This window comes from Phacochoerus africanus, chromosome 8 (assembly GCF_016906955.1).
Source record: "Phacochoerus africanus isolate WHEZ1 chromosome 8, ROS_Pafr_v1, whole genome shotgun sequence".
NCBI classification, from domain to species: Eukaryota; Metazoa; Chordata; class Mammalia; order Artiodactyla; family Suidae; genus Phacochoerus; species Phacochoerus africanus.
The window spans coordinates 5238625-5265035 of NC_062551.1; the positions used below are offsets into that span (position 1 = coordinate 5238625).

The following is a 26411-nucleotide window of genomic DNA, read 5'->3' on the forward strand; positions in this document are numbered from 1 at the left end:
TAAACCCCCAATAGGAAAGTATTTGGAGACAGGGACTTGCAAGGGGGTAATTAAGGTGACGTGAGGTCATAAGGAGTGAGCCTAACGCAATCTGACGGTTGTCCTTATAAGAAGAGGGAGGGATGCCCTAAAGGCATAAACAGAGAGGAGTCCACAGGGCACAGGGAGAAGACAGCATCTGCCAGCCAAGGACGGGGGCCTCAGCAGACACCAACCCCGAACACCTTGGTCTCGGACTTCTGGCTTCTAGAACTGTGCTATTAAGTCCCCCAGTCCATGGTATTTTAAGGACAACTCAAGTGACTAATACAGTCTGCAAGAAGACCATGCCCTTAATAGCTACCTTCCGGGAATTCTCTCACGTATCGCTGCTGTCCCTGGATGGAGCCTTCTGCCCAGTCCCACGTGCCCTCTGTGCTGCTCTAACGCCCTGAAGCCACTGTGGACCTTGTGACCCACTCTGTGGGGCCTGCCCTGCTTGGGCCTCCTCGCCACCCTACCAGCCCAGCCCATCCTGACTGGGCCATTTACCCCCTCCAAACACACCTGCTTTAGAAAACCTTGGTTTGGGTTTACATTGGTAGCAACTCAAAAACATTTTGGAAGAAATCCTCTAGCACCCAAAGATGACTAAGCTTTTTTCTGTGGCACATGGAAATTTCCAGGTCAGGGATCAAAACTCTAGCACAGCTGTAACCAGAGCCACGGCAGTGCCAATGCCAGATCCTAATCCCCTGAGTCACCAGAGAATTCCGCATTTTCCTGATGGCATCTCCACACGACACAGGATTCTTCTGGACACCTGTTCCTTTCAGCCATTCCCACCTCAGTAAACGACAACTGGTCCTTCCTTGGGACTCACAGCAAAAATCTAATCATCCCCGATGCATTTTTCTTTTATAGCCTAGGTTTAATCCAGCAGGAAATCCTGTCTCCTCTCTCTTCAAGACCTACCTCAGAGCCAACCCTTTCTTATCACCTCCACGCTCCATCCCCCTCGCCAGTCGACCGCTATAGCCTCCTGCCTGGCTGTTTCCTCTACAGCCCCCTCCAGCCATTCACCACAATCCTGTCCGAATTCCTGGGGAGAGACATGTCGGATGGCATCCTGCCTCTGCTCAAAGCTTCACTGCTTCCCAGAGTCCACACAACGGCCTACGAGGCCCTGCATGGTCTATGCTCTTCCCATCTTATTTTCTTTAAATGTATCAAGCTTGCTTCTACCCCAGGACCTTTGCACTTGCTCTCAGGACTGCTAAAAGGGGGCCCAGGCTCTGGAGGAAAAAGCAGGGGCATGCTAGCAAAGAAAGAGTTGCTAAAAGCCTTTGCATAAGATTTTCCCTGAGCCCCTTCCCAGACTGTAGGACCCGATCTTTTGTAACACTCTCCGCCCCCAAACTGACTGCTGTCCACCTGCATGGCTCCCCTTCCCTGCTGCTGTCCACCTGCATAGCTCACATCCTTCTCTTTCATCAGGCCTCTGTGAAATGGGCTCCTGTTCACAAAGGCCAGCCAGGAGCATCTCATATGAGGTAGGAGATGGCCCATGTCCTGCTTTCCGCATCCTCCTCACCCTGTTTAATTTCATTCAGCGGCATCTCTCTCCACTGCTGGCTCTGCTGCTCTAGGTTCCCTGAGAGCAGGAATTCTGGGTCATTGCTTAGTGCCTCTAACAGTATCTTACAGGCTGTAGGAGCTCAGTGCGTGGGGCAGGTAGAAAAGACAAGTACACTTCAGAAGAAGCAAATCAGTTACAGGAAGTAGATTGACTAGGGTGACGCCAAACTGTCCTGTCTTCTTGACACACTGGTGACCCCAGAACTTTTGGTGAAGGTTTACAGTTCTATGCAGTTTCTCTGAATTAGCCAGCATGATGCCCCCAGCTTCCCGGGTCACAAAATAAGACCGTCCTCAGGTCATGGCATTGGAGAGAAGCCTGTGACTCTTAACAATGGCAAGGAGACCGTTTGCAGGTTAAAAAATATTGATTGCCTTTGGTATACAATCTGTGTTGAGAAAGGGCTCTTTTCTCTTCTTAAGCATCCATGCTAAAGCATCTGATAGTGAAGCACTAACTTCATTTCCTCTTCTCATTCATCTTTTTTATTTCCATCTCAAGGAGCTACCCCTGCTGCTTGCCCTCTGCAGTGATAACTAAAACTGAACCGCTGCTGATCTCTCCCGTTAACAAAACTTCACTCTATTTCTTGTAAGAACAACACGGGCAGGGCTGCTAAATAGCCGCTGTGACAAGACAGGCAGTGTATTTAGAGGGGGGAGTGAAGCCTTGGCCCCTAGATCAGCACTGATTAAGCTCTCCTTGAGAATGCAACCCACATGCCTGCAAAAGCACACAGGGCATTTTGCAATGGCCAATTCATCTCTCAGATCTGAACATAATTCACTCCAAGCCTAAAGCTACTCTAAGCTCAGAGGCAAGGATGGTGGGTATGTGTGTTCTGTACAATGAAAGACTGTCTTGCCTCTATGCTGGACCTAGTTCTCCAGGACTTAGAGGCAACTTTATGTAGAATGAAGAAAAAGCATTTAAAAAGGGGATGTTGAATGTCCTCAAACATGAAAGAATATTGGTTGAATAAACAGTGTGTCTCAAAAAGGTTCAACTCAAGCAGAACCTTCAGGTGGCAGAGACAAGAGACCAGGAGCTTCGCTGCTAGTCCAGCCCAGAACCTGGCTAGCACCAGCCTAGCCAAGAAACAAAGACCGCTGCGCAGAGAGATCCACAGTCACGTGTTTTCCCTAGGACTTCAACGCCTACTGAACGTTCGCTCTCAGCAAAGAACAGAGCAGCCCTTAACACATCAGCTTACAGGGAAGAAACAAGACCTGTTCCTCGGTCCCAGGAGGACATGGAGATCTGCAGGTGGGAATGGACTTGGTGAGCCAGCTGCCAAGGGGAGGAGGCACAGTGCAATTTCAAGCCAAAGCACGCTGCCATTGGACCTTCTGCTTGTACGACGCTGATCAGAGTTACTTCACCTCTCTAACCCTCATTTCTTCAAAGCACCGCTGGGTAAAGCAGAGATGAACTACCAATATCAAAAGGCACAAATAATGTTTATTGAAGCACTTCTGAGATGTCCAGCACGGTGCACTTAGCAGGCAATCTCTCATTTCATCTTGATAAAAACTCTAACAAGTAGGTCTTCTCATTTTTGCCTTTTTATTTTTTATTTTTTCATTTATCATGATTTAAATTTTTTCCATTATAGCTATTTATAGTGTTCTGTCAATTTTCTACTGTACAGCATGGTGACCCAGTTATACATACATGTATACATTTTTTTCTCACATTATCACGCTCCATCATAAGTGACTAGACATAGTTCCCAGTGCTAAACAGCAGGATCTCACTGCTTATCCATTCCAAAAGCAAAGGTTTGCATCTATTAACCCCCAATTCCCACTCCATCCTACTCCCTCCCCCTCCTCCTTGGCAACCACAAGTCTGTCCTCCATGTCCATGATTTTCTTTTCTGTGGAAAAGTTTATTTGTGCCATATATTAGATTCCAGATATCAGTGATAGCATATGGTATTTGTCTTTCTCTGTCTGACTTACTTCACTTAGTATGAGAGTCTCTAGTTCCATCCATGTTGCTGCAAATGGCATTATTTTGTTCCTTTTTATGGCTGAGTAGTATTCCATTGTGTGTGTATATACATACACACACACACACACATACACACCTCATCTTCTTAATCCAATCATCTGTGAATGGACATTTAGGTTATCTCCATGTCTTGACATTTTTGCCTTTTTACATATGAGGAAACCAAGGCTTACAGATTAAGCAACTTGTCCCACATTATACAGCTAGTGAAAGGTGAAACTAATATTCATAGACCTGTGTGATGCTAAAGGGAGCACTTTCACTGTGACTTCTTCCTTCACCCGTAACTTTCCCATACCATGAAAATCAGCCAGTGGCTGTTTAAATTAAAACTGAAAAATTAAATTGAAAAGAAGTTCAGTTTCCTAGTTGTACTGGCCATGTTTCCAGGGCTCAACAGCCACCGTCTTAGACCACCCTACAATGTGGCTACCCTACTGGGCAGCACAGACAGACAGACATTTCCACCACTGCACAAAGTTATGCTGGACCACACTGGCCTAGTCCTTCTCTGATATGGAAGGTGCCCGACTTTTAGTAGCATGAATGAATGTGAGGTTTGAGGATGTCAGACGAGCAGCCGCCTGGCTCCTCAGCCTGGCTCCAGCAGGACACGGTTACAAAGGCCAAGTCATGCCATGAAGAAGCTGAAGACTATGCAGTCAGGGGCTTTCCTTTAAGTAGGAGAACATGAAATCACAACACTGGGGATGGGGCACCCTGTTAGAAGGGGCCACTATGAGTAAAGGCCCTGGAAGTCCAGCTGAGTTGGTTTCACGGTTGCTTGCTTCCACCTCGGGAGCAAAGACAAGTGTGGTCACAGACTCCGGTCACGAGGCCATCCCCGTGGTGTGGCTTCCTGGGCAGCTCACCGCTGGGCTGGGAAGATGCTGCTCTTCCTTTCTCTCAGTGGCCACTCTTTTGTCCTCAACATCTACCTCTTTGGGCTGCGATTTCTTGAGACTGTTGTCAGACGTGGACGAGGTGCCCGTGCTGCCCCGGAGCATGTGCCAGGCGTCTCCCCTGACCCCCGCCCTCCCCTCCACACTGGCTGTTCCCTCCTGGTACACACACCTGGGTTCTCTTCTCTCGCTTTTGTGTCCCTCACTATTTTTTTTTTTTATTTCCCATTATTGACAAAAGTAGGTCAAAATCACTTAACATACAGCCGATCATTTTAAAGTGAACAATTCAGCGGCATTTAATGCAGTGCCACGTTGTATAACCCCCACTGCAATGTGATCCCCAAACTTTTTCATCACCCCAGAAGGAAACCCCAACACTCACTAGCTGTCCCCAGTCATCTGCTTTCTGTTTCTATGTCTACCTATTCTAGACATTTCCTGTCAATGGAATCACACACCATGTAACCTTTTGGGTCTGGCTTCTTTCACTCAGCATAACGGTTCCAAGGTCCGTTCAGCCTGCACCACATTCCAGCACTTGGTTCCTTTTTTTACGGCTGAGTTAATATCCCACTGAGTGGGTGGCCAGCATTTGCTTATTCGTCCATGGACTCTCTTACCTCTTAGTTTGTTACAACATGAAGGGGGAGGAGTCTAGTTCCACCACACTCATGGAGAAAGCTGATGCCAAGTTGTCTCCAGAATTGTTTTACCAGAACAGCGGACCACACAGCATCTCAGGAAAGCACACTGCCGTTTTTTTCTGGTCTCAGCACTTAAATGTTTTCTCACTCACTCAGTATCCAGAGTGGGATGTCTGCAGTGGTTGATAGTTCTTAAAGGAGAATACTGTTAGGAGGTTTAGTGTTTAAAGGTGTGGAGTACGCTGGCTCTCAGACACAGGTGCTCAACGGGACGCCTTCAGAATGTCTTTACTGCGTTGAAGGTGCACTGGGAATGGTCCAGAAGCAACTGCCGTTTTCAATATTTCCCAAACTTTCAATGATTTCTAATTTTTCCCAAGGGAGCACACAACTCCCTTTTTGTGTGCGTGTGAGTGTAAGTGCAGGTGTGTGTGTGTTCGGGGCCATCTTTCGGCTCTTCTGTTTTCAAAAACAGTTTGAAAAAGCTCTTCTCTATTACGATCTTAAATCTTCTCAGGTCTATGTAGTCGGGGGCGGTCCACGCACTGGAGAGATTGGAGTGCTTCTGTCAGGCTTAAAACAGGTGCATTTGGAATCACAAGTTAAATATCTTAAATGCATTTACATTCAAATTATTTCTGAATTAATCATGTAAACTACATAAAGTGTCATGAGTTTGAATTGCAATGGTAACGACTCATAACTTATAACAAAATTTTCTTTTGGAAAATATCTTAATCCTTCAGCGCTTCATAGCACACAACTTTCAGAATCCAAAGGCAGAGAATCATTAAAAAAAAAAAAAAAAGGCATCTCTAAGAAATGCACATTCTAGCATATATCCTCAGTATATGTATTAACACTTAAAATATAATCTGTTTAAGTGTACCATATAGTTGGAAATTGTGTTTCTGAATAATATCTACATAATTTTCAATAAAAATAAACTTGCAGTAAATTATCTAGATCTTAAGGTACCAAAGACAAATGGCCTTTGCTGGAATTAGTTTTCCCTCGGGAGGAAGAAAACGGCATTTGTCTTCCACAATGAGAGAAAAAATTAAAACACCATTCAGAATAAAAAACGAGCATTGGTGAGTTCTAGAACCATATTACTCGGTGCTTCTTTGAATTAAGAGGGGGATCTCTAGGCAGGTGGAGCCCCAGAGTGCTAAGATCCCAGCTACCATGGAGTCTGGTTGGTGAGGGAGCACCTGTTAGATAGAAGGTTTACCACGCGGGAGCACACACGTTACCACTTCCAAAGCTCACAGCAACCCATAGGGGAGTTTTTCCTATTCTCATTTTATATCAGGGTTTCTCAGTGGTGGCACACATGGCATTTGGGGCTGGGGGTCCTTTGTGGTGGGGGCTGTCCTGTGCACTGCAGGATGTTTACTGCCATTCCTGGTCTCCACCCACTTGACGCCAGCAGCACCCTTACCCCGGTTGTGTCGACCTGAATTGTCTCCTGACATTGCCGACCATCCCCTGAGGGCCAGCGTCACTCTTAACTGATGGTTTACAGGGAGCAAGCCAAGCATTTAAATGACGTGCAACAGAGCCAGTGTCCAGAGCCCGGGCTCTGGATGGGAAAGAAGGGGGTTTACTACCTGGCTCTGATACCTACCGGTTGTGTGACCTGCTTCCTGATAATTGCCTAAGACTTACGGTTTCTCCAAATGAATAATGTGCAAAAATGGGTTCTCCTTCAAGGGTCCTGAGGGGGCAGAAGCTGTGTTCACTCTCACATCCCCAGCATGCTAGGGCACACTTTTTTGGATAATGTGTTTAAAATTCAGGACAATCTGAGCCTGACGTAGTTAGTGCGAGGGCAAGCTGGGGCAGGAATCTGGCCTTGGAGCTGATGAGGGCCAGAGCCAGGAGGCTCTCCTTTGAGGGGAAGACGAGCTTCGCGTCAGGGGCAGGTGTGCTGGGACCTGCCCCCTTAGGCTGGGGAACCTATACTCCATCCAGCACCTCTGCCTCTCCCATGGGCCTCAGAGCAGGTTACTATTTGGGGTCCCCCTCATGCTAAGTGAGAGACCCAATGCAGCTATGAGCCTGGGATTGCTCCAAACACAAAACCAAGTGTCCAACTGTTCCCCAATTCTCACTTACTCCGAAGAAAATGATCCTCATAAAGCACCAAGACGACACTTCAAGAAGAGAAATGAGCAAAGTGTGAAAAAGGCTGGAACATTTATGTTCTGGTGGAAAAACACATCAGAGAAACGACAATCTGCCTCCAACCTTAAGAAAGAGAATAACAGGGTACCACCGAGGGATGGCTGTTACTTCTCCCTGCAGTTATCACCTTATTTGCAGCCAACAAAGTAGGGGTGGGGGTAGGGGGCTTGCTCACACTGCTGGCTCTGCCATCTGTCCCCAGGTTCTAGAGGTGACTGCAGCTGGGACCAAGGGCAAGACTGTATATTACTTACCAGCTGAGTGACCTTGGATGGATTCCTAACCAGTTGAATTTAAATTAAGATTATTCTGGATGATCTGGGTATTATCACAGGGTCCTTTGGAGAGAGAGAGGGAACAGGGACAGAACAATGTGGGTAGGACGCCACTCACCACTGCCAGCTGTGAAGACAGAGGAGGATGCCACGGGCCCAGGGATGGACATGGCCTTGGGAAGCTGGAGAGAGCAAGGAAGCTGATTCTCCCCTAGAGCCTCTGGAACAAATCAGCCCTTCCTGCTGACACCTTGACATTAGCCCAGTGAGACCCCCTATTTGACTTCTGACCTCAAGAACAATAGGTTACAACTGTGCCTTGTTCTGAGCCACCACGTTTGTGATCAGTTGTGATGGTAGAAAGAGGAAACTAACACAGGTAACCCAACTCACTAAGTCAATGCCGGGGTTAGTGAGGGCAGAGAGAAACCCACCAAGGGCCACTATCGGCACCATCGTGGGGGTGGCTGTACTATTACTCAGAGAGTCAGGGTGTAGCCCGAGGGCAGGGCAGCTCAGGCTGGCCTCCAGCTCCCTGGGTCATGCTCTGAAGGCAAGCTTGCAGCAGGTGTAGGTAAGCTTCATCTGGTAGGTGACATCTGCATAGCCAGTCTCCCTTGTTCAAAGCCTTTCCAATCACTACTGCATTTTCTCAGGGAGCTGAGTACAGAGGAACTAGGCAGCCCCACCTGTGATCTGGGAGTGGGCTTCGCTGTATCTCCATGAAAATGCCTCTGGGAAGCCTGTCCTGTCCGGGTGGAGTCAGTTCATCCCTGGGCCTGACAGCCCCCCTTTCCTCAGAAGTCTCCAGAAAAGGGAAATGCACAAGCTCCCTTTTGGGACTGACTGTGGTCTCAAAAACTCTTAAAATCAGGTGGTCAAAGGACTGTGGAGCTGCCAATTCCTAAGGGCTACGAGGGCCCACTGAATCCAGAGGTCAGCAAACTTGTTCTGAGGGGGGCAGGGAATAAATACCCCTGGTCATTAATAGAGCCTCACATCACAGCAAGTAAGGAACACTAAACAGAAGCTAAGGTGGCCTCGGTAGAGTTCACACTTAGGCTCTGCATTAAAAACTCAAACTCAAAAGGACGAGGAGATGCATTCCCAGCTGTGAACTGGCAGTGGCTCAGGTCACCTTCCCTGCGCCGTCCCCCAGGTGTTAGCCTTTGACTCGATGGGCATCCCAAGCCGGGAGAGCATCGCCAACTTCAAAAGGGCACAGGGCCCTCCGCCTGACTCCCACTGTCAAACTTCACTAGCCTGCTCTTGAGTCCACTGATGTCTGACGTGCTAAGAAGCCATCGCGTCAATGACGAGGCCTTCTCTCCTGTCTTTCGCTTTATGCCACTTCTGGAGTGTCTGCTCTGGCACAGCGACCAAGGCTCAGTTTGGCCCCAGCCACAGCCGGGGAATGAGCACCTACAAGTGACTGAACACAATCAAGTCCTCTTAGCAAGCATGGCGTCTTTCCAAAATGGCACCGAAAAAGATGGACCTTGCTTAAAGGAACCCGTTATGCAAATATCCGGACTTTCAGAACAAAGGAAAGTAATATGGAAATGATCTTTTGGTACCTAACATCTTTCTGCAAGAACAAGATAAGCCTTCATAATAAAGATCTTACCACAGATGCCAATCAAAGAAATCAACAGCCCTTAACAGCTCCAGCCAACTCTGTTTAATAAATAATTTTGAGATAGCCCACTGATAAGCTCCCACAGAAGAAAGGCCTAAAAGCTTGGAATTTTAACAGAGAACACTCTCTGAGCCTGGGGGCGGGCAACACTAAATGGGAAGGACCAGGCCAACACAGAGAGCACTCCCCACCCCCCACGTGGATTTAGAATAAAGAGAGGCTTTCTGATTCACTCTCCCAGGAAGGGAACTTGAAGCTCAATTCTGGCAAGGCAGGGTTTATCCTCCACAGCCTGCTAGGTAGTGGGTTCTCAGTGAATGAACGCAGTTTGAATTAATTTCTATTTCATGGCATATTTGAATGTTATTGTTGACTTTCGCAAATTTTATCTTCCTGGAGTGCAAACTGGGTGTTACGCCCCTGCTTAAAATCCTCCTAGGCTTCCTCAGAATGAAATCAAGCTCCTGACCCTACTGTGCAAGGCCTGGCAGGCCCAGGGCTTCTAATTCTTGCTTCTTACTTCATCCAAAGGCACATGCAGTATCTTCACTAGGACTTTCGATTCCCTGCCCACGTCTTTGGGGTGAAGAGGACTTCGATCTGATCTGGGCCACTCTGGCTTCAGAGACTCAGAGACAGGACCGCCCCTCCTCCCGCCCTCCACTGGCAACCAGAGAGGTCTGCGCAAAATCCAAATCTGATCATGGGTCCCTCTAACATCTGCCCATTAGATAGTTAGATAACATCTGCTGTCTAAGCGCATTCCCTAGCACTTAGTCAAGTGCCAGTCAAGTTCCGTTCCTGCTTCCCTCAGGAGCCTCACTCCCTCCCGCTGCTCCAGAGGCATCTTCAACTCTCTGTTCCCTCTGGCTGGAACTCTCCCCCTGCCCTGCCCTCTCCTGGCACCTGGCTAACTGTCCCTCATTCTTCAGCGCTTGCTTTGATCACCATCCCTTGGAAGGTCGTTCCAGGCCTTGCCCTTGTCCCCTGGTGGCGTAGGTGTCTCGTTTCAAGTCATCATCTCCAACTAGACCATGAGCTTTACAAGGACAGGGACAGTATCCCTTGGGGTTGTGCCCTAGAAATGAACAGATCTCTTGTCTGTTCAAACCCAAGGGCTCTGTTGTTCCCTTGAAAGAAAAATAAAAAGTTGCATTCTAAAAAAAAAAAAAAAAAAAGCCCGAGGACTACCTGAGGGAACAAGCCAGGGCACATGAGCAGACCCTCCGAGAGGCCAGCCCCATGCTGGTACCTGCGGGGCAGGAGGTGTAGGGTCTGTCCTGGACTTTGCAGGATGTTGAGCAACATCTTTCACCTCAACCTATTAGATGCCAGTAGCACCAAGTTGGAACAGCAAAAAATGTCCCTAGACTTTGCCACTTGTCCCCAGGGGGCAGAGTCACCTTGGATGAGAACCTCTGATGTCGAGGATTCCTGAGAGGGAAGGACAGCATTCCTGCCCTCAGACCTTCCAGCTGGCTTTTCCCTAAATGTCATCTCCCCGTGAGGCCTGCCTGGACCATGCAGCTGCTTCTGTTGCTCCCTGTATCTTCAATCTGCTCCATTTTTATTCCCAGCATGGGTAACCACCTGGCATGTTACACACTCGCTCATGTCTATTTATTGGCAGGGTTTCATGAAGCGGAAACTTGCTGGTGGTTTGCTGCTCCATCCCCGAGTCCCTTGAAGCAATGGCTGGCCTGAGTTAGGCGTCCCCTTGACTTGTGCGGAGTCCATCCACCTTGTAGTTGCTCCGAATCATGCCTGGCGAGCTGCTGGGTGCATGCTGGCTTTGGTGTGTGCACACCCTTTGGGCAGCCCCAAGTTGGCTCTCCAGAAGTGCTGACCGTTTTCCTACACTTTTTTTGGCTGGAAGAGAAGGCTTAGTTGGTCGAAGAGTGGGCTCCTCTACACTCTCCTTTTTATGCTAGGATGTGCTCACAGAGTCTCCCCATGTGAAATCTGGAATGGAAGCCGTCTGCTCCAATTCCACATTAGGCAGGGGGCTGGCCAGGATTGAGGTGGGAAACCTGGGGGCCGGCAGCTCCCCAGCCTCTGTGAGGACATAGGTCACATTTACACTTAACCCCCACCACAGGACTCTGGGTTCCCGCCTGCTCAGGGGGAACCTAGGCCCCATTCCACCACTCCAGGTATTTCTTGGGAAACCCAAAGCTGACTTCACTGATCAGTGCCAACTTCTTCCTCCCTCGTCTGGGTCCCTCGTGGGGAGCTTCACCATGGCGACCCGCATTCCCAACCCTTCCCCAACCAAGGTGGGCAGGGGGATGGCTCGCTTTACAATAGTGTCATTTTTTGTCACTTGCCCTCAGAGCCATAGCAGTTGAACCTGGAATCTTGTCCAGTCTTTTGCCATTGGTTTAATTAACTTTCGGGTCTCACCTCTAATTTTGCACAGTATCTCATTAGAAAAAAATAAATTCTATCATTTTCTGCCCTCTGACTCCAAAGTATCAAACCCATTTTAAGAGGCCAGAGGAGGAGGATGGCCTATTTTTTTTTTTTATCTCTTCTTCTGTTCCTTTCTCCTCCTAGTCCCTGCCCCCTACAAAATCCTCCTTCCCTTCCCTGCTGATTTTTTACAAAATGAAAAAAAAAAAAAAAATACAAACTTGTATGCCTTCTGATAATGCAAACAGATGGACAGTGGGTGGTGGTCGGTGTAACGGGTATCTTATCTGTGTTTGCAGGATCCAGTCCCAGAGGGGCAGCCACAGTGCCTGCTGTGGAGGGACCACAAAGCAGCAGCAACAGTCTTTTCAGTACTGAGAGTCAAAGCCGCTGGTCAATTATTGAACTTGTTCTTGAAAATTTAGCAGGTTACATAAAATGGGTCTAAAGACTCTTGCGGTCCTGATATTTTGTGGTTCTTCAGCATCTTGTGGGGGTGGGGGGCAGGGGGGTGTTGGGAATCACCAAGTAACTTGAAAAGCGGCTAGAATGAAACAGATTTGGTTGTAGTGAGAGAACTAAAGCAAAGAAATAAGAAGACTGATGATCATCACTCCTGCCATGAATGTCTGGTAGGTCCAGGCTGCAGGCCCGGTGCCGGGGACGCGAGGCCCAGCATGGGGAGGAACATGCGGTTCTGCCAGCCCACAAGATTCAAGGTGAACCTCTTCAGAGGAGTCTGTGCTAATGAAGTTTAGAAACTATGCTTCCATAACCCTGAGTGGGGAAGCAGCTTTGCTTAGTGGACCAAAGAAATAATCAGTCAGGAGCAACTCCGTGGTCTAATCCAGGTATGTGGCTGCCGAGGTGATGCCTCAGTTTCAACAGGTGCACCTGGCAGATAAGGCCAGGTTGCAAAATGAAGTGCTTGGAAACTTGCAGAGCTTGAGGCAAGAGTCAGATGGAGACGTTTGGAAGGTACTGGCCTGGGGGGAGGCTGCCACCAAATCCCAAATTATTTTTTTCTAAAGTGAGTCAGAAGACAATCTGTTTATTTATTTATCAAATTGCATTTCTCGGCATTTCAATTTTTAAAGGGCTTGTGTCAAGAGACATCAGAAGGTAGTCTGTTTCAAATAGTCACTCGGACTGAAGCAGCTGATTGAGAGGAGGTAAAATCTTTGATTCGCTGCCATTGTGTGTTAGAGAGTCCTACCTGCACATCTCATTTGATATTCATAACACACCCACCCAGGTGTGTCATTAACCCTGATCCTAGGTAAATTGGATCCTTGAAAAAACTGGGTTATCAATACGTTCTATTAACTCGTGGTTCTCAAACCTGGCTTCACAGTGGAAACACCTGGAGAGTTTTATAAATGTACGATGTTTGGTCCCACTCCAACGCGTGCTGATTTAATTGGTTTGGAGCTCAGCTTGAGCATCAGGGGTTTGAAAAGCTCCCCAGGTGATTTTTTTTTAAGTGCAGCCAAGTTTGAGAACCACAAATAACTTACTCAAGGTTACAGATCTAAGATGGCGCAAAGCCGGTTCTGCTGAGCCCATGGCCAGCTTCTTCCAGTCAGGAATGATCTTTGCCTGGATAGGCTCAAAGCTTCTGAAGACACTTTCATCTCTGGCCTAAAAGGTTGGTTTCTGAGAAGTAAGCAAACACTCAGTACCACAGTATTTAACAGTCATCCAAAGTCTTGTCAGGAGAGCGCAAAGAAGCCTGGGAAAAATGTGCCTGGATCTCAGGAGCCATTAAGGAAATCAAAAAGACAAAGGCAGTTTTGAAGGGTATGGATTGGATTGAGAGGGTTTTCAAATGCTGGACCAGGGCACCTGGAGAAATAAGTACCTTTCAGGCTCAAACCTATGACCTCCCACAGGACCGTGATGGAATCTGTTCAGAGGCCACCGTCACTGAGGCAACTCATGAATCAAGCCAGCTGCCCTGATGTTCACAACTACTATATGCAGACCTGGGGTTCTTAAATGTCTGAACCACCCAGAGGGCTTCTGAGGTCTGAGATGGGGCCTGAGAATTTGCATTTCTAACAAGTTCCCAGATGCTGCTGCGTGTCTAGGGGGGCCACGCTTTGAAGACCGCTCATTTAGACGATTCACTTCTACAGAGCAACACGCGGAGCTGCTGACATTCAGCCATTTAGCTGCCAGCTGGATGCCTAGCAACTGCTTTCACCTCCACCTCCCCTGCAGGGAGCTTCAGCTGCAGAACAGGTACAGAAAGTGGTGGCTCCCAGTTCTGAACACTTGGGCAGTGACTCTGCAGAGCCCGACTCTCACACTCTACTTCCCAACCACAAGGGCCCTAGGAGATGATCCTGCAATCGCACTCGCACGCGAGGGAAGGGAAAACAGGTTTGAGAAGACGTCTTGCCAGAGAGATGTAGCATTAGGACAAATTATGAAATGGCTGATATTCACCCCCCCCCCTTTTTTTTTAACTATAAAAATGGCTATTTCATATGGTTCTTTGGATACCAGAGTCAAGATTCTAACCGCCATAGGTCTGATTCCAAAGCCTGAGCTTTTAACTCAAGTTCTCTCTCTCCTCCCAATTAGGACTCTTTCCTAGGCCGTGTGTCTCACCGACCGATAGGACCATAATCTTGACAGGGGTTAAGATCACAAGGCTGAAGCCACATTCTCCAAGCAAGAACTGTTCACCTGCCCTAGGAAACCATGCCTATCACCGCCTGCCTCTCGCCTGGAATAAAACTGTCCTGGTGACGTGGCTAACCCTGCAGGTGACAGCCCCACCCCAGGCCCCTTGCTAGCTCCGCTGGAGTCCTTCACATGATAGTGGTTCTCCCCTCACACATCCCAGCATGAGACTTGGCCACAGAAATACAAGGCATGGGCGGTGGCTCTGCTTTGGGATCGGAGCTTCTAGAAAGCATGGGATCAGAGGTGCCCAGCATTTCTGGGCAGCCAGGGCAGAGCTGCTAACACCCGGTTCTGAGCACTGTAGGAGCAGGAAGAGGTGGCAGCAATGATGACACATCTAGAGGAGTGATTCTCAGTTGGGGGTAATGTTCCCCCCATGGGACAAAAGGCAGTATCTGGAGACATCTTTGATTGTCCAAACTGAGTTCAGGGGATACTATAGAAATCTAATGCTTAGAGGCCAACCACGCATTAGATGCCAACTAAGCACTTCTAAACACCCTGCGAGGCACCAGCCAGGCCCCCACAAGAAAGCATTCCTCAGCCCCAAATGTCAACAGCACTGACGATGAGAACCCGTGCACTGGAATAGTATCACATAGAGCTGGGTATTTCCTGTAGCATTACTGTCTCTGGTCATTTTGCATGTGAACAGGGTGGGTGGGCCCTTTAGTCAGTTCCATAAACTACCTACACCTTCAACAAAGCCCTTTCCTTGTGCAGCACTTGGAGGGGATTTTGTGGACTACCACCCAGAAGACTGGCTAGAAAAGCCAGCCATGGGGGAGATGAGACTAAGGGACGAGGGAACGAGGAGCTTGTCCCCACACCTGCAGCTGGGGAGCACTGCACGTATAGACATTAGCCAGGGCAGCACAAAGTCTGCATCATCCAGGAAGAACATGGCCATGGAAATCAACAGGCAACTCTAACCCGGGTAAACCTACATCTCCCAGTTGCCTTAACGATCACGAACGCTATGATGCGCATATTCCACGGGGCAGCAGCAGGGTTCGCCTTCATGCAATTTCTGCCAAACTGTCTCGGAGCAACACATGGCTTAGAACTGGGGCGGAGACTCACGAGCAGAAGCAAACACAGCAGCAGGGACCGCTCTGTCTGTTAGGTGCGGTCCAATTTCACAGTGATACTCTTAACCATGCAGTCAAAACTTATCCAAGAAACTGGCTCGAGGGAGAGCACATTATCGCCGAGGAAATGTGCGCAAATGTTCAGGAGACATGAAATCCTGCCCAGGTGCTGAAGACAGGAACACAGGTGCTTCCGGTTGCCGGTTCCGTAACTGAGAATGCAAACTGTGTGTCATTTAATCTCTGCAGAGCTCATCGAGATCACGGTGTAGGTATTTAGCACACGGCACGTTGTGCATGTTCAATAAATGTGAACACCGACATTAAACAATCATATATATCCTGGAACCACGGTGGCCCTCAGCTCACAGATCAGTAAGGACAAGATAAGAAACAGATTTCAGGAGTTCCCCTTGGGGCACAACAGTAATGAACCTGACTGGTATCCATGAGGACACGGGTTTGATCCCTGGCCTCCCTCAGTGGGTGAAGGATGCAGGGTTGCCGTGAGCTGTGGTGCAGGTTGCAGATGCGGCTCGGATCCTGCATTGCTGTGGCTGTGGGGTAAGCTGGCAGCTGCAGCTCTGATTCAACCCCTAGACCGGGAACTTCCATATGCTGCAGGTATGGCCCGTAAACAAACAAACAAAACATTTCACAGGTTTGTGTGTGCAGAACTCCAGAGAGTTCCCAGGAACTGAACAGGTGCTCAGGAGATGTAGTTCTCTCTCTTCCCAAACACTCCCCTTTCGCCCGCCCAGCTCTGACATCGCCAGTTCTCGGTGCGTCTCCCACTGTGGACAACAGAGCAGGGAGAAGGTCTCCCGCCCAGGACCCCCGCCTACCACCAAGGTCCTGTCCCGTCTTGCCTCTCACCCTGGCTGGGCCCCAGCCCAAGCCTCCACTGCCTAACAGACGCTGTCTCCCCTTCCCCTGCTGTCCTCCCATATTGACAAATCTGCAGCCAGCAGGTTAGAGTCACAGTGTGAGGGAATCATTACCACCTGCTAATATTTTTATAGAATTTCATAAACTTGGTCATTCATGAATCATTTACGGTACTTTATTCCAATGAAGAGTTCACAAATCACTCAAATGCTGGCAAAATGCATAATAATGAGTAATATTTCAGGAGGCTTTGCATTAATGTGTCAGCTTCCAATACTGCAAGAGCTAAATTATTTTGCCACATGCCACTTCGGGTCAGAAGCATGGGAAGCCCTTTTGGGGGCTGCGATAGGGAGAGTGGGCAGGTGGCAGAGGGTCTTGGAAAAAGACAGTATTTAAGAAGGAATGGATCATCCAGCAAGTCACATCTGCTTCCAAGAAGCGGAGTTCCTGAGAAAGGGGCCCAGGAATTTGCGGACTAGACCTCAGAGTCTAGTTGGAGGTAAAAATAGGAGAAAGTGTTTCTTGGTAACTGAAAATGCAGGGCTTTCGCGGTGGAAAGAAACAGAGAGGGACCCCAGATTCTGTTCAGAGCAGCTGGGAGACCTTGAAAAAGTTATTTAACAGTTATTTGCTTGTCTGTAAAATGGTGTTAAGGCCTCCTTAAGCTTCTTGTGTGCAATGGATTAAGAAAATGCATATGAACCATTTAGCACAGCATCAGCAGAGTCGAGCTCAATACACAACAGCTTTAATGATGATACACACTCAGGCGCCCGAGGACAAATGGACCCCAGATTATTTCTTATCACGCACATCGCTGAGGCTGAGTTTGTGACGCTTTTTGTTGGATTTGGGAAATGTGAGCACCAGAGCAGGGACCCGCTTGTGAGGAGCATTTACCTTTAAAATAAACAACGAGGCCCACACTGGAGTGATTATAATGGCAATCCACGGACCCACGTGCTTTCTGCTTTTTAAACTTGCAAGAGGGGACAGTGCGATGTGGGGACTGGAGACCTAGGATTCTGCTCTTTGAAGAAGTGGGTTTGCTGACCACAGAGCCCACCGGAGACGTGCTGGCTCTAACTGGGTTACTCAGCTAGTGAATTACTGCCAATAGCTGCTTGAAATGAACCCGAACTGCCACATTCTTGTGTCCGAAGACTATTAAGAGGAACCCAGTTCTTACCGAATACAAACAGGAAAACCAGACACAGGGGAAGAGAAAGGTACCATCCTCAGCCAGGACACGAAGAAAACAGGGCAAAACCGGACTGACGAGGCAGGGGGGCGGGCCCGGCATGAGCAGCCAGGCCTTCGTGAGGTGGGTGAAGTGGCCCAGGCCGCAGTCCCACCACAGAGCCCTGCTCCTCCTTCCAGCCACCGTGTGCGCACAGAGCCCCAGCAGCCTCTCCACTGGGCGCGTGTGGCCCTGAGCCAGGGGTGGGCCCAGCACCACTCCTGGCCCATGGCCTGTTCAGGAATGTAATCTATTTTGTTTTGTAAAGAAAGCATAGGCATTAAAGGCAAGGGTGTGAGGGCTGAGCCACTGGCGTGTCTTGTTTCCTAGCAGATCCCCCTGCCGCCGGGGAAGGTGGCCTTCACCCCACAGGTCCTCAGTCAAAGATACACAGAATGAATGAACTGATCAGTCAACTGATATGCTCTGGGCTGCATGACAGAACAACGAAATAAACTCGAGATTGTTCAAGAGAAGTGCGGAGGATGCTGGAGACGGGCAGGCCGGGCCACGGCTCAGAGTCCTTGGCGTTTGCACGAACCCCCTTCGTCCTTCCCATCACTCATCTCTCACTGGTCAGACACACAGCACTCGCCTTGTTTCCAGCACTGTTCTAAATGCTTGATAGGTAGGCACAGCCTTAATCCCTTAAATCCTAGAAGATCAGCGTGACTGTTTTTCCCATTTCACAGATTAAAAAAACCAAGGCAGATATCCTGCCAAGTTCCCAGGGCTGGTCCATGATTTTAATCCAGCCAGCACGACTACCTACAAAATTATGGTTGTAACAGCTACACATACAACACAGCTTCACTTTAAGGAAGAGGATGGGAAGCTCTAGGCTAAGACCAGGCTCGATTTTACGAGCTGTTCAGCAATTACTCGTTAGCAAACCTAGTAATCTCATCTTTTACAATCAGGAAAGGTGCTAGTACTATCCCCATTTTGTGGCTGAGAACCAGATCAGAGAGGGTAAGTAGGTTGTCCAAGATCACACAGCTCAGTCAGGAGCAAGGCTGAGACGTGAACCATTTTCTGACCCAAGATCCATTGATCTTAATCGCTATTATCACTTAAAGAAAAATAAAATTATCTTAAAAAATGAGTGGAGTTTTCCTTCACCCCTGGCCCCTGATGCCTTTGTGAGCGTTAGAAATTAGAAAGAGGCCACCTTCCCCCGGTGGACACAGCCCTGAACGGAGGTGCAGTTTTCGATGGGTAAACCAGGGGCGAGGTCAGGCCTTTCTCATGGCTCAGCCGTCCCCTAGTACAGTAAAGTCGCTGCACAGTCACATGTGGCAGCCCTTTGTTCGGCGTGGGGAGGCCAGAGGAAAGGGGCCCGTCACGATTCGAAAACCTCCCTGGAGAAGCCTGTCCCCAGCGTCTTTGGCAACATCAAAACCAAGCCACCTGACAGACCACGGGCCTTGTCCTCGTTCCCCGTAGGTCTGTGAAAGCTGGTGTTTGAGCTCTTTTCCACCCGCTGCCACTGCCACGAGACATCTTCCCCTCAGTGTCCCTGGAGATCAAGGTCACTGCCTGCTAACGAGCATGCTCGCCAAGAGGCTGGCCCTGGTTTATGGAGTCCAGAAGACTCCCCAAAGGGCAATTTTAATTTGTAAGCCACTTTTTGGATCCCACAGACTTTATCAGACAGGATCACTGAGCCAAGCCTGCATCCAAACCCTTGCTTGGCCCTTAAAATAGCTCCTACAGGGTCACCCCCAAAAGGCATCTCTCAGCCTCTCCTTTACCAGTTCTTGTTCCTGTCAACCAGCCTTTTCCAGTTTCTCTGATTCAGGCTAGTCCCATTTCCAGCCTACGGAACGCTCCTAAGAAGACTTCGGCTCCTTTATTCTTGATCTCGTACCCCTTCAACCTCCCAAGGAATCCCAGTGCTCAGCTTCCTCCAGGACCTTCTCTCTGACACTTAAAAGAGGGGCAGCAAATGCTATGATGTTTGCTTCCTGTCAGAACAGAAGGAAAAACCATGAGTCTGGGGTAAATGTCAACTTTCTCATGGTTGAAAGTAAGAAACATGTTAAAAACTTGGGGAACCTAGCTAAAAAAATTAAATCATTTTTCAGGAAAAAATGATTAAGGGCAGCTCTGATTTATCGAATACTTGCTAGGTCCTGGGCATTGTGCTACGCATTTGCAAAAATAATTTTATTTCATTTTCCACAATTCTTAGAGATGCTGGTACCATCCCTGCTTTGTGGACAAGAATCACAAGATTCTCAGAGAGGGTAAATGGGTGGCCCAAGATAAAAAACAAAGCAAACAAAACAGCACAGTAAACAGCAGTGCTGAGACTCAAATGGCAATATGCTAACCACAGAGCTCTGAATTGCTATGCTATGAGGTTATGAACTACAGCTTATCTGTAGTTCCTCTGTCTGCAAATCAATGGCTAGTCCCCATGACAGGCAGGGAATGAGTTCATCTACCCAAGGTCTGCAGCCGGCTTTTTCTGCAGCAGGTGGACACTGACTTCTCCCAGGTCACCTCTGGTTACCGTCAAGTCCAGCTGAACCCGAGGATTTCCCAGGGCGCCAACATTCAATTTCTACGACAACCTGTTCGCCCTCCGCCAGGTGTACCCTGAGGACGCACTGGTCACCCTTTGGCATTCTTTGACAGATGGTACCCCCTGCAGATGTTCAGAGCATCTGCCTTTTAGCGAATGCTCTGAGAGGGAAGTCCCCCCAGAACCCGGGATCCTCGAACACCCAGCATGAGGCTGGACGGGGATGCCACCCGCTTTCATCACGCCACTTCCCTGTTTTTGTCCAGCATTCAAATGCCTCTAACACCCTCATCTATCTTCTCATTGGAAACTCACAGCAATCCAGTCGGCAGGTAGGCCACTGCTGGCTTGGCCACACATGTAGCACGCGGAAGTGCCCCCGCCAGGGATCGAACCCGAGCCACAGCAGTGACAATACCAAATCCCTAACTGCTAGGCCGTCAGGGAGCTCCTCTATCTTCATTTTTATGTTTGGGATCCTGAGGACCAGTGCTTACATGGTCTCCCCAAGGTCAGCATCTCATGGCAACAGAGGAGGCTAGACCCGGGGCACTCATTTCCCCCAGAGCACTTGGCAATGTCCCTCCACCCCTTTTGCAGAAAACGAAGAGCACAGGCTTATTCTTTTTTTTTAGGAAGCAGGAGGTAACATAGTTAAAGTGGGATTGGGATGCTCTTAAGTGGTGTTTTGACCGAGAAAACCAGAGATGCCAAATCTGGTCCTAGAAAGTGGCCACCTCCCCAGACCTCAACCCAGGGAAATGCGCGCGAGACGGGCAATGGGGATGGAAAGGCAACGCTGCTGGCCGGGCCACGCCCCCCAGGGCCTGCAGCCTGCAAAGGGCTTTTCGCGAAAGCGGTCAGGAGTTCTGTCCCATCCCTTACAAAATGAGCTCACTACCCTCAGGAGCTTGGGTTCTTAACAGAGGCTATGAGGACAGACTCTCGGGGGTGTGGCCCAGAGGGGACAGAACTGACCTGGAGCCTGTCTGAGATTTAGTGCTCACCCCTGTCTCTGTGTGCAATGGTGTTGGTCTCTGAATCTGGAATGGGTGTCAACTTCTGAAACTACAATATTTTACAAATATCCTGTCATTTCCCCATAAACAAGTAATGTGCAGACATTGCAGGAAAATCAGAAAATAAAAACAAAGAAAAAAAAATCATTAACATCAAACGCAGCCACTAACACTTTGATTTTTCTTCCATCGCAGTTCTTTGCAAACACATAACCATCACGATATGTGTAAATACTCCATCTGTAATGAGGATACCATATGTGTTGGTGTGTCTGTTTCCATTCAGTATCTTGAAAATCTCCCATAGAACCAGAACTTGTTCAAAAATATTTTAAATGGTTGTAGAAAACTTCCTTGCAAAATCGTGCCATATTTTAACCATTATATGCTGCTGAATATTTAGCAACTGTTTCCATTTTAAGGATCATGTCCTGCTATAACACCACTGCACAAAAATTGAACTAAATTCCTCTTTCCCTAGGATGGATTTCTAAAAGTAGAACGATCAAGTCCAAGGGTTTGTACTTTTTGCAGCTCTGCATTATCAAGGTAGTTTCTGGAAAGTTAACGTTAATGCAAGATTTCTGACCTCCTCCAAGATGCCCAGAGGGCCCCCCTTCTTGGTTTTCAGTGCCCAAAGTCTCACGCACTGGGGTGGGGGTCCAGTGACAAGATAGGGGCCCCTACGGCTGCTCTGTCAGGGTTCAATGCCACTCGGCTCCCACAGAGACACGCTTAAGGCTACACTGCCCGTGGTTTGATGAAGCCCAGAAATAATAGCTCGGTGGGAGGAAAGCCATCTCTGAAAGCCCCATCTCTGTGGGCAGGGTGGGCACCGGGGTACTTACTTGATACGCGGCGATCATTTCTCTGTCCAAGCTCCGTGTCACGGAGACGCTACCCGTGTTCTCATTGATTCTGAAAATTCCTTTTGGCTCTTGATCCACTCCCTTGCCGGTGAGCCGGAACTTGGACCCTTCCGGTCTGTCACTATCAACCACCTGGTCAGAGAAACAGAGCGACGCTTAAGATCTTGGCTGGAAAACACAGAGAGAGCATAGTATAAACACACCTCAGTGACCAACCCACTAATTGCAGGTGCCAATACATAGATGCTCGGTGAACGTGACTAAAGCAGCATCAGCAAAAATAGCATCGTTGTTCAACACCTTTCTGCCTACATGCAAATCTCTGTGGCGTTCAGGTGGGGAAGCTTACCAGCACTGGGGTGACATACAGTGACAGACCTAGGAGGGAGGTCACTTCATGAAGTTCAAGGTTGGACATTTATGTTATTTTTAACTCCCAGGAAACAGACTTTTTTTCTGCGAGCAAGATCAAAGAGGCAATGGAAAACCTTTGACACTTCTCTACTGGGCAGGCATTCATCAAGATTCGAGGTCTTTGTATGAATCCAAATGTCAGCAGTGGCACTTGCCCCACTGCTTGTACCAGGTACACGGTGCTGAGGATGAACTTTACACACATTAAAAAAAAAAAAACTCAGACAACAATGTGGGGGTGGGGGGAGGGAACATTATTATCTGCACTTAATGAATGAAATCACTGAGACTCAGAGAGATGAAGCAAGCTTGCCATGGTCACAGTTATTAAAGAGATGAAGATGGCATTCAGAATCCACCTTCCGTCTCTCTAGAGACACTGCTACCCAACACTTTCATTTCTGAATTTACGTTAAGGTAATTCCCTATAGGTAGTCAGCCTTGATTTGACATTTGAAGAATACATTCAAAAGGCAAAGCTGCAGGAAGGCACTTCCAGGTAGATGGAACAGCACAGACAGGCAGCAGGCAGGTGAGAGAGACAAGGAAATTCCAGAATGGTTGGAGTAGAGATGAGGTTAAGAGGTAATTAGATGTCACATTTTATTTTGTTTTTATGTCATTTGAAAGTGTCCAACTAATGAAAAAAATTATTATTTGCATAGGTTAGTTCTAGAGTTTAACCAAGTATTCACGTATATTTAAGAACACTTTCTCATTGATACCTGCAAACATTCATTTGATTATAACAATAAAAAAGTCACAAACACAACAGACATTCAGAAACACAGATGAAACAAAGCTGATACTTATCTGGCTGCAATCAGTTTATAAGTAAACAGGCACCTATTGGAATACAGTCAACTGGGCCTGGAGGATTAGGTGGCCAGGATAAAAATACCTTCTAGTGGAATCAGAAAGTGGGTGGGGGTAGGGGTGGGGGAGGAGCATTTCTGAGGCCACCATGCCTGCAATTCTGATGCAGGCCACCAAGTGGCAGTGGCGCCTAAGGCAGCATGATCTTCCTGCCAAGATTTCCTCTGCCAAGGACCAGTGAGTGGAAAAAGATCATGACACAATTCCATATGGCAGTATAGTTTTCCCTGATTTAAAATATTCTTTATTAAAATACACTGAGAATTTTGATGAAACACCAATTACCTCTGTTTGCATTTTTTAAATTAGAAAATACCATCTTGAAGCAAGACGAAAAATAAGACATGTGACACCTTCTGATGAAAAGAATTTTTAGTCACTGCTTGACTTGATTTAATCCAACTGACATTATCCCCACAGCTTGGAAGCTCCACGAGGTCAACAGTCTCAGCATGTCAGACTCGCCCCTGGATCCCAGTGCCTGGCAAAGTGCCTGGCGTACAGCAGGGACCGAGGCCAATATCTGTTTAACGAGGAGTTCCACTGTCTAGACAAACATGTGTCCCAATCCTAGCTTGGCCAGCGATCCGCCCTGTGACCTTGAACACGACTCTTTGCCTCTCCGGCTCTCGACTTCCTCATCGATAATAAAAGGATAATGACATTTATTTCCCAGGGTTGTTGAGAATGTGATGAGATCCTGTGTGCCAAGGAGACTTCCTGGCAGGTGGAAGGGGCTCTGTAAATCAGAGCTGATGGTTACAGTACCAAGGTAAGAGTAATAATCACAACAGCATCAGGACGTTGTTGGTAATGGCCAAGCCTGACACCTCTAGGCAGCAAAAAACATCTTAGCCATAATATTAAAAAACCCCTTTCTGGAGTTCCCATTGTGGTGCAGCAGAAACGAACCTGACTAGGAACCATGAGGTTGCGGGTTCAATCCCTGGCCTTGTTCAGGGGGTTAAGGATCTGGCGTTGCCGCAGATATGGCTCAGATCCCGAATTGTTGTAGGTGTGCAGCAGCTGTAGCTCTGATTCAACCCCTAGCCTGGGAACCTCCATAAGCCAAGGGTGTGGCCCTAAAAAAGCAAAAGCAAAAAAAAAAAAAACCCACAAAAAACAAAACAAAACAAAACCAAAAATCCCTAAGGGAATATATTTTCTTTTAAAAAATAAACCTCACAAATGTCTCTGGTTTGAAGAGAGAACTGCTCTTGGAAAAAGATTACTGTTGATAGAGTCAGAGTCAAGGTCCAAAGCGGGTGATTAAATAGCTAATCCCACCAGGCAATTGTAATAAGGGAAAAAAGTATGGGAGACCCCTTGAAGTTAATGACCACTCAGGAAAGCAGGCTTACCAACAACAAAACCAAGCAGGCTTGCTTCGCAACAAAAGCATGCAAGAGAAGCCTGAGACATGCCCCCAAACAATAAAACAATGGTAAGAGGAGACCCACGTAGCTTCCCAGGACACACTTCTCTGTGCACACTAGCTACAAAAAAATACGGGAAAAGGTGACATTGTACTGAAACCTGACATGATTTGCCATATTTGAAGACATGTTGTGCCTTTTTGCTTATTTCCGCTGCATCGTGACAGTGTCCGTCTGACCAGGTGGGGACCAGAAAGCTCCCCCAACCAACATGGAGGAGGAGCTGATGATGGAAATGTGACCTCTACTCCCGAGCCAGGACGGAGGTGATCTCCTCCCCCTCCTCGCTTTGGCTTTGTTTGTAAAACCATAACCCACGGAGTCCTCGGGCCTCGGCACTCTCTTGCCCACCTGCCTGCATCTCTCACAGGCATCCTATGTGAATAAACCCCTCACCTGTCACTCTGTGTCTCCCTGAATTCTTTCTGCACCAAGGCAGAACCTATGCTGTACGGTTTCACTGTGGGAAGGGGCACCCGAGCCAGCTCTGCCCTTCTTTGTCCCTTTCTCATTTACCCTCGCTCCCTTCTCTCTCTGGCCACGTTGGCCCAAATACAGATTAAAACCTCTTCCTCTTGCTTCCCTACGCACACTGGAGAGACAGGTCCTCTCCAAAGGCCGTATCGAGTAAAGGGAAAGGAACGTGGGAGACCTCCAAGGGCTCCAAGGGCTGTGGAGCGGCCTGACCCAGCTGTCCCCCAGACACAGCCCTCTGGTGGGGACGTGTCAGGAGAAGCCTTCTGTGACCTGTTCTCCTTTCTTGACCCGTCCCTGCTCAGAAAGGGTTGGGAGCACAGCACCCCAGACCTTGTGTTAGAAACATGGTGGGAGACGGTCCTGAGAGCTCTCTCGGGAAGAACACTGCCGTCTCCCATTCCTCTCCCTGCCCCTCAGCACGGAAAGCTGAGTCCTGGACTCGAAAGTCTTCCAGGACAGCTTTTCCTCCTGCTGTCAAGGTCAGGTCTCGGTCATTTCCGTTCCCTCCCTCAGAGAGCTGGAACCACTCAACCTCACTGGAAACAGGATTTTGGAGAGAGAACCCTGTTAAATTAGGTCTGGCTGCTGGATTTAAATGACTTATTCTCCAGGGAAGGAGAAAGACCCTTGCTCAGCACTGCAAGAGTCTCCCTCTCACCGTCTCTCTCTCAGCACTGCGTCCTTAAAGGCCTGGCTTTGAACATATCCACTGAGCCTGCCTCCTGGTCCTCAGAGGTGTATCCACTTTGAAGGAGGGTTCAGAGCCACACCAGACATGGTATCTCCAGACCGATAAGCCTTACAGGGCCATCAGCACAGGGAGCTGAGGGACCTCATTTTCCCTGCAAAGACTGGCCTCAAGGTATGATTCCCTGGACCAGCCTGGGCATCACCTAAGAGCTCATTAGAAATGCAAATTCTCAATCTCCACCCAGACCCCTGGGACCAAACCCTGGCAGTCTGTGCTTCTATGACACACCTGGGATGAGGTGGATGACTCTATGCACACCTGGGACTGAGGACCACTGATTTAGGCAGGTGTCAGCACCATCCAGGCTCATTCTGACTGGTGATGGTTTCCACAGTTACCACTGGGGGGCTTCTGCTGAAAATAACACTGGGTCTGTCTGTTACAGGCCATTTTTTTTTTTTTAATTTTTAACATTTTTTGTCTT

At 48.3% G+C, this 26411-nt stretch overlaps 1 protein-coding gene across 2 annotated transcripts in view; it reads right to left on the minus strand.

Annotated features, from left to right (window-relative positions):
- Window positions 1-26411, minus strand: part of CDH13 (cadherin 13) — a 1025127-nt gene that overhangs the window by 468083 nt on the left and 530633 nt on the right. For both annotated transcript variants that reach the window (XM_047789670.1, XM_047789669.1), the window contains exon 5: window positions 22013-22165. In XM_047789670.1, coding sequence (XP_047645626.1) covers window positions 22013-22165 — 153 coding nt within the window. The remainder of the gene's footprint in view (window positions 1-22012; window positions 22166-26411) is intronic.